Source organism: Pseudophryne corroboree, chromosome 8 (genome assembly GCF_028390025.1).
Source record: "Pseudophryne corroboree isolate aPseCor3 chromosome 8, aPseCor3.hap2, whole genome shotgun sequence".
NCBI lineage: Eukaryota > Metazoa > Chordata > Amphibia > Anura > Myobatrachidae > Pseudophryne > Pseudophryne corroboree.
In genome coordinates, this window is record NC_086451.1 from 485,388,455 (window position 1) to 485,397,277 (window position 8,823).

The following is an 8,823-nucleotide window of genomic DNA, read 5'->3' on the forward strand; positions in this document are numbered from 1 at the left end:
CCGTTACATGATTACGGCAATGAAAAATGTGTTGCACATTTCTGACATTAACCCAGGTACCACTAAAAAGGGTATTATGTTTGGGGAGAAAAAGCATCCAGTGGTTTTTCCCCCATCAGATGAGTTGAATGAAGTGTGTGAAGAAGCGTGGACTTCCCCCGATAAGAAACTAGTGATTTCTAAAAAGTTACTGATGGCGTACCCTTTCCCGCCAGAGGACAGGTTACGTTGGGAGACATCCCCGAGGGTGGATAAAGCGCTCACACGCTTGTCAAAAAAGGTGGCACTGCCGTCTCCGGATACGGCCGCCTTAAAGGAGCCTGCGGATAGAAAGCAGGAGGCTATCCTGAAGTCTGTATATACACACTCAGGTACTATACTGAGACCTGCTATTGCTTCAGCATGGATGTGCAGTGCTGCAGCAGCGTGGTCTGATTCCCTGTCTGATAACATTGATTCCCTTGACAGGGACACTATATTGCTAACCATAGAGCATATTAAAGACGTAGTCTTATATATGAGAGATGCACAGAGGGATATTTGCCGGCTGGCATCTAGAATTAATGCAATGTCCATTTCTGCCAGGAGAGTATTATGGACTCGGCAGTGGACAGGTGATGCGGATTCTAAAAGGCACATGGAGGTTTTGCCTTATAAGGGTGAGGAATTGTTTGGGGATGGTCTCTCGGACCTCGTTTCCACAGCAACAGCTGGGAAGTCGACATTTTTACCTCAGGTTCCCTCACAGCCTAAGAAAGCACCGTATTATCGGTACAGTCCTTTCGGCCCCAGAAAGGCAAGCGTGTTAAAGGCGCGTCCTTTCTGCCCAGAGGCAGGGGTAGAGGGAAAAAGCTGCACCATACAGCCAGTTCCCAAGAACAAAAATCCTCCCCTGCTTCCACTAAATCCACCGCATGACGCTGGGGCTCCACTGGTGGAGCCAGGTGCGGTGTGGGCCCGTCTCCGGAACTTCAGCGACCGGTGGGTTCGCTCACAGGTGGATCCCTGGGTTCTACAAGTGGTATCTCAGGGATACAAGCTGGAATTCGAGACGTCTCCCCCTCGCCGTTACCTCAAATCAGCCTTGCCAGCTACTCCCCAGGACTAGGAGGTAGTGCTGGCGGCAATTCACAAGCTGTACCTCCAGCAGGTGATAATAAAAGTTCCCCTCCTTCAACAGGGACGGGGTTACTATTCCACAATGTTTGTGGTACCGAAACCAGACGGTTCGGTGAGACCCATTCTAAATTTGAAATCCTTGAACACTTATATAAGGAAGTTCAAGTTCAAAATGGAATCGCTCAGGGCGGTTATTGCAAGACTGGAAGAGGGGGATTACATGGTATCACTGGACACCAAGGATGCTTACCTACATGTCCCCATTTACCCACCTCACCAGGTGTACCTCCGTTTTGTGGTACAGGACTGCCATTACCAATTCCAGACGTTGCCGTTTGGTCTGTTCACGGCACCGAGGGTATTTACCAAAGTAATGGCCGAAATGATGATACTCCTTCGAAAGAAGGGAGTTATAATTATCCCGTATTTGGACGATCTCCTTATAAAGGCGAGGTCCAGGGAGCAGTTGTTGGTCGGAGTAGCACTATCTCAGGAAGTGCTACAACAGCACGGCTGGATTCTGAATATTCCAAAGTCGCAGCTGGTTCCTACGACGCGTCTGCTGTTCCTGGGTATGATTCTGGACACAGAACAGAAGAAGGTGTTTCTCCCGGAGGAGAAGGCCAAGGAGTTGTCCTCTCTGGTCAGAGACCTCCTGAAACCAAAACAGGTGTCGGTGCATCACTGCACGCGAGTCCTGGGAAAGATGGTGGCTTCTTACGAAGCGATTCCCTTCGGCAGGTTCCATGCAAGGATCTTTCAGTGGGATCTGTTAGACAAGTGGTCCGGATCGCATCTTCAGATGCATCGGCTGATCACCCTGTCCCCGAGGGCCAGGGTGTCTCTGCTGTGGTGGCTGCAGAGTGCTCATCTTCTCGAGGGCCGCAGATTCGGCATACAGGACTGGGTCCTGGTGACCACGGATGCAAGCCTCCGAGGTTGGGGGGCAGTCACTCAGGGAAGAAACTTCCAGGGACAATGGTTGAGTCAGGAAGCTTCCCTACACATAAACATTCTGGAACTAAGGGCCTTTTACAATGCCCTAAGTCAGGCAAGACCCCTGCTTCAAAACCTGCCGGTGCTGATTCAGTCAGACAACATCACGGCGGTCGCCCATGTAAACCGACAGGGCGGCACAAGAAGCAGGATGGCGATGGCAGAAGCCACAAGGATTCTCCGATGGGCGGAAAATCACGTGATAGCACTGTCAGCAGTGTTCATTCCGGGAGTGGACAACTGGGAAGCAGACTTCCTCAGCAGGCACGACCTCCACCCGGGAGAGTGGGGACTTCATCCAGAAGTCTTCCAGCTGATTGTAAATCGTTGGGAAAGGCCACAGGTGGACATGATGGCGTCCCGCCTCAACAAAAATATATTGCGCCAGGTCAAGGGACCCTCAGGCGATAGCTGTGGACGCTCTAGTGACACCGTGGGTGTACCAGTCGGTTTATGTGTTCCCTCCTCTTCCTCTCATACCAAAGGTGCTGAGGATAATAAGAAAGAGAGGAGTAAGAACTATACTCATCGTTCCGGATTGGCCAAGAAGGACTTGGTACCCGGAACTACAAGACATGATCTCAGAGGACCCTTGGCCTCTGCCTCTCAGACAGGACCTGCTACAGCAGGGGCCCTGTCTGTTCCAAGACTTACCGCGGCTGCATTTGACGGCATGGCGGTTGAACGCCGGATCCTGATGGAAAAGGGCATTCCGGTTGAAGTCATTCCTACGCTGATAAAAGCTAGGAAGGATGTGACCGCAAAACATTATCATCGCATATGGCGAAAATATGTTGCTTGGTGTGAGGCTATGAAGGCCCCAACAGAAGAATTTCAGCTGGGTCGATTTCTGCACTCCCTACAGTCAGGAGTGACTATGGGCCTAAAATTGGGATCCATTAAAGTCCAGATTTCGGCCCTGTCTATTTTCTTTCAAAAAGAACTGGCTTCACTGCCTGAAGTTCAGACGTTTGTTAATGGAGTGCTGCATATTCAGCCCCCAGTGGCACCTTGGGATCTCAACGTTGTGTTGGATTTCCTAAAATCACATTGGTTTGAGCCACTTCAGACCGTGGAATTAAAATATCTCACGTGGAAAGTGGTCATGCTTTTGGCCTTGGCTTCGGCTAGGCGGGTGTCAGAATTGGCGTCTTTGTCCTGTAAAAGCCCATATCTGATCTTCCATATGGACAGAGCAGAATTGAGGACTCGTCCCCAATTTCTCCCTAAGGTGGTATCAGCGTTTCATTTGAACCAACCTATTGTGGTGCCTGCGGCTACTCGGGACTTGGAGGCTTCCAAGTTGCTGGACGTAGTCCGGGCCCTGAAAATCTATGTTTCCAGGACGGCTAGAGTCAGAAAGACTGGCTCGCTGTTTATCCTGCATGCACCCAACAAGCTGGGTGCTCCTGCTTCTAAGCAGACTATTGCTCGCTGGATCTGCTCCACGATTCAACTTGCACATTCTGCAGCTGGACTGCCGCATCCTAAATCGGTAAAAGCCCATTCCACGAGGAAGGTGGGCTCTTCTTGGGCGGCTGCCCGAGGGGTCTCGGCTTTACAACTTTGCCGAGCTGCTACCTGGTCGGGGTCAAACACGTTTGCAAAATTCTACAAGTTTGATACCCTGGCCGAGGAGGACCTTGAGTTTGCTCATTCGGTGCTGCAGAGTCATCCGCACTCTCCCGCCCGTTTGGGAGCTTTGGTATAATCCCCATGGTCCTTACGGAGTTCCCAGCATCCACTAGGACGTCAGAGAAAATAAGAATTTACTCACCGGTAATTCTATTTCTCGTAGTCTGTAGTGGATGCTGGGCGCCCGTCCCAAGTGCGGATTGTCTGCAATGCTTGTATATAGTTATTGCTTAACTAAAGGGTTATTGTTATGAGCCATCTGTTCAGTGAGGCTCAGTTGTTATTCATACTGTTAACTGGGTATGGTTATCACGAGTTGTACGGTGTGATTGGTGTGGCTGGTATGAGTCTTACCCGGGATTCCAAATCCTTTCCTTGTACTGTCAGCTCTTCCGGGCACAGTTTCCCTAACTGAGGTCTGGAGGAGGGGCATAGAGGGAGGAGCCAGTGCACACCAGTAGTCCTAATTCTTTCTTAGAGTGCCCAGTCTCCTGCGGAGCCCGTCTATTCCCCATGGTCCTTACGGAGTTCCCAGCATCCACTACGGACTACGAGAAATAGAATTAACGGTGAGTAAATTCTTATGATCACGCTCATCATTTCTTTTTCTCTCTCTTTAAGAACCAAGTGGATAGCTTATTACACGAGATGGCGGATGAAGCCGGGTGAGTGAGGTCATTAATCCGGGAGCAATCTGGTGGCTTCGTATCGGAATTCCCTGTAAATATCTGTCATGTTCTCCACTGAGCTGTACATACAGAAGGCGGCCGTGTCCTTTACCCCCTGCTACTGTCCCTGTCCCATATAGAAGCCCCGTTACTGTACACTGATTGGTCTAATGGCTGTATGCGGCCGCCGGGTAGCGCAATTCCCGGTCTGTAAGACCCCTTCACTCTGACTGGTTATGGCGCCTATAGTCACTTCCGTACAGATTTCTATTGTTCCCGTCTGTCAGGTGAGACTTTCTCGCCACACGATCCTCCGGTGTAATGTCTGTGTGTGTGTTATCTGTATTTACAGCCTTGACCTGAATATGGAATTACCTCAAGGCCAGACCGGCTCCGTTGGTACCAGTGTGGCGTCTACAGAACAGGTAAAACCCATCGCTATGTAATGGTTCTATTACATGTACACAGAGAGACGGGAGCTGGGTTCTAGGGGGGAATTGCTCATCAGATTTGGGGGGAGAGGGGGGGGTGCTCCCCCTGAGGATGTAAGTTGAGTGTTGGTGACGTAATAGATGTTGGGGAGGAGCCTGTGTGATACAGAAACATACACGCAGGCTATTCACTGATTTAGAAGTGGGGCGAGCGCAGTACGTTTCTGTCTCTTACACGGGGCAGTCCGCACCGTACAGGAGAGAATACACTCCGGGACATTGGGCCTCGTTCAGAGTTGTGCCGATATTTAAGGTTTTGAGTGATTATCGGCAATCTGATGTGCTGCGGTTGCGCTGCGCTCGCGCCTAGGTACCTCCGCTATCTATGTCTCTCGCAGTCGGGATTTAATCCCAAATTGATTGACGGAAAGCGTTTGGGGGATTTAATATTTAATGGGCAGCAAAACTGCAGGCATGTCACAGGGCGTGTCTCAGGCTGCTACTGCGATCCTGTACTCGGAAAACATGGCGCCAGCGTCTTGGTTTCCGCTGCCATTCTGCGCGTCACTAGGGTTACTCGGATTACGGAAAGATCTGGGACCGGGGCTGCGTGTTTGTACGCAGCCTTTTGTATTTGCAATGCTGCCTGTGGGCGTCTCGTACATCTCCAGGGGTTTAGTATGAAATACCTACAATCAAAATCCCGACAAGGTCAAAATACAGACATTTAAAATGTCGACTGGTCAAAAAGTTGACACAGGTTATGTGTATATGTCGACATGGACACCATGTAAGTGTACCGCGTCCCCCCGCATGGCTCGCTGCTCTCGGCACACTATTATATTCCCCCCCTCCAGGTCCACTGGAATATGGTAAAGCATGAACAAGTCTGTTTCACTGAAAAACTCATGTCGACCTTTTTTGACCTGTCGACTTTTTAAATGTTGGGATTTTGACCGTCGGTCAGTGGTTGTTGGGATTTTGATTGTAGGTAAATTGACCGCTTCCCCTCTCCAGGCGGCAGCACCAGCAGATTTCCGCACATTAGCTGCGTACGGAGCCCCAGCTGCGAATGCGTTAGCGGCATCTCTGAATCCGGCTAATTATCCGTAACGAGGCTGCTGTAGGGAGATTCTTATGTGGACTCAGCACTTTGTAGCCTTGTGCAGTATATGTACAGGGCCACCATCAGAAACGCTGCAGCGCGGGGCCCCGTCTGTCCAACACCTCATTCCGGTGCTCACTGTACAAAGGAGACCCCCGCCTGGTGTATGGAGAGAGGTAGCTTCCTTGCATGAGCACCCACTGGGAGGGGACTACAGTACCACCCACATGTGTAGGGAGCAGGCGGCTGAGCCCTGGTGGTACCTAGGTGCATTGCGCCAGCTCCTGTAGTCCCAGATATTTGTGTTTAGGGTCCTCGGTGACTGACGCCTATTAGTGCTGTGATAATGGGGAGCAGACTGTTCTAGCTGTATGTGTAATAGCCGTGCACTGACCACAACGTTTCTCTTACAGGACGAGCTGTCGCAGAGACTCTCACGTTTGCGTGATCAAGTGTAGGAGATTGTTCTCTTCCATAAGTGCATTAACTGCTTTTTACTGTATATATGTGGTATATACCTGGATATGTCTTTCTCCTGTATATGTTTCCATTCATAAATATTATTATATATATACACACACACACGAGGCTTAGTCACTGGCTACGTGGTCATAGATCCGTTTCATCTGCAACCCCCCATGTGTTACGGTGTATAAAGGGTTCAGCTCGCACTGGCGCCATTCCCCAGCAACGCCTCCTAGATGGAGCCTCTCCCCGCTCTATGGGGAGTCTGCAGTTGTGCTTTGTTTTTTTAAATCATTATTTTAGTAATAGTCAAATGGTTTCATCCTGGATTAATGGTCTATGCAAATATACGTCCCACTTGTTGTGTAACGCTGGGCCTGCAGTAATACAGAATCATGACACCACGCCTGGTGTAATAGTGTCACAGTGTGTGTGTGTGTGTGTGTGTGCGGTGTGTACTCTGCAGCTACAAGTAAGACGCAGGTCTATAGATAATGTATGTGAAACGCTGATGACAGAAGATCACTATAATAGTCTGAATTTTTGTTCTCCAAGGGGGAGACTTATCAACGCTTGGAGAGAGAGAAAGTAGCAGCTTCTGTCATGTTGCACGGCCTGTAACATGGCAGGAGCTGATTGGTTGATGCCTTAACTCTCTCTGCAAGCTTTGATAAATCTCCCCCCAAGTCAGTACTGACTCGGTCACCCGGAATACATAGTAATAGTTCTTGCAGCACTTCTGTTGCATCTCATATACTCCAGATTATGTATGATATTATGCGGTGATGATGCAGAAATCTCAGAACAAGTCCATTGCTGATGTATATTTTGTGGATGAGGTGAAGAGACTGTATATTCTGCTGCGTATATTGAGCCCCTCTCCTGCGGGCGGAGGTGCTTGTTATCTGAACGTGTGGCTTTTGCTGAGATTAGATATCCGCTTTGCTCGTGTATTTATGTTCTGCCTCCGTCTCTTGTACAGCCGCACAGTGTACGCTGACTTTTCTACTCTCAGTCTGTGTTGCTTTTAATAAACTGTTTTTGCTTTTCCTGTCTGTGCACAGTTGATTGATGGGATGTATGGAATTGCTGATCGTTGTGCGCACGCTACGCTCTCGCGTCCAGCCCCCAGCCTGCATTATCCCGCACCTTGTAGGCCGAGATCTGCAGCTGCCTTAGAGTTGTGGCTGTCTGCAAACTCTTAGACCACATCCGTGGCCGACAGGAGGAGGGTTGCCCCCGGATTAGCAGGCCATCACACTGGTAACCACTCTCCCCTCGGCGCTGCTGTGTTCTGCAGCTGGACGCATTCTCCCTGGACACTCGTCCTATTAAAGTGCATACAGTTAAACACTTTCCCCTCTGTTAAACTTCTCCCGGCGGATGGATGAGTCTGGATTAGCGTCTGCTTCAGCGGTTATTGATGATCTGACCCCTGGCTGTGAGAGATGTTCTAGAGATCGTTTGCCTGTAGAAAGAATAAGAGACAAATGTTTTGTGTCTACGTTGAAAGTCTCCAGTTGTGCGCAGAAGGAGCGCGTTGGGTCTAGAGGAGCGCCGGTCGCAAGCTGCAGCCCTCAGCCGCCATTGTGCTACTGTGGCATGATCCGGCATGTGTCATCAGAATGTGCCAGACGGTTAGAACCACATAACCCAAACCTCGGAAACATGGTCTGTGGTGGGGGAGGGACAGGTACTATAGGGGGCTGCAGGAAGATGTTTGTGGGGCAGCGGTGAGAGATCATTACTGCCCCCTGCAGCTTCGCGCTGTAAGCTTGCATGCCGCATTACATCAGTATTGGGCGCTGTCTAAACGAGGTCCCTCCTTTATGGAAGAAATACCTAGGGCTGTCACCAGTGCATGTTTTAAAACTTAATAAATGTTTTATTTGAAATAAATCAAAGTGTGTATACATTGTTGGGACATTCTTTATTAACTCCAGTAGACCAGCGCCACCCAAGGGCCAAATTATGAACTGTTCAGGTTTGAAACATATCGTGTCTGTACGTAATTCATCTGGATCTGTGTTCTTGGTCTCGCAGCCGTCGGTGCACAGGTGTACCGGTCCTATTACTGCAAAGGCCGATCTGAAAACGCAGCTGTCGGCACAGCCTGCCGTTCTGTTACCCTGCCCTCTCTGTGCCATACCTACATGCAGCCACCGAGCTGCACACGACTCTGCATCGCCCAGACTTGCCTAAGCTTTGGCCTGGGGCCTGCAGATGAATACGTCACACTCACCCACTTTCAGTTCTGCATGAGCCCCATTGTGGGCTGTCTTAATATTGTTTCATTACATATTGTTGTCCGTAGCAAGACAAATAGTGTACTTATTAAGTGCTTAGATGTTCCCTAAAGCAGAGCTGGCCAAACCGGTCCTCGAGATCTACCAACGGTTCACAT

General features: G+C 49.8%; 1 protein-coding gene across 1 annotated transcript in view; it reads left to right on the plus strand.

Annotated features, from left to right (window-relative positions):
- The window catches only part of CHMP1B (charged multivesicular body protein 1B), a 36,499-nt gene extending 28,167 nt beyond the window's left edge, over positions 1–8,332 (plus strand). The window contains exons 6-8 of the mRNA XM_063938414.1: positions 4,372–4,415; positions 4,771–4,843; positions 6,368–8,332. Coding sequence (XP_063794484.1) covers positions 4,372–4,415; positions 4,771–4,843; positions 6,368–6,412 — 162 coding nt within the window. The 3' untranslated portion in view covers positions 6,413–8,332. The remainder of the gene's footprint in view (positions 1–4,371; positions 4,416–4,770; positions 4,844–6,367) is intronic.
- Positions 8,333–8,823: the final 491 nt, after the last annotated feature.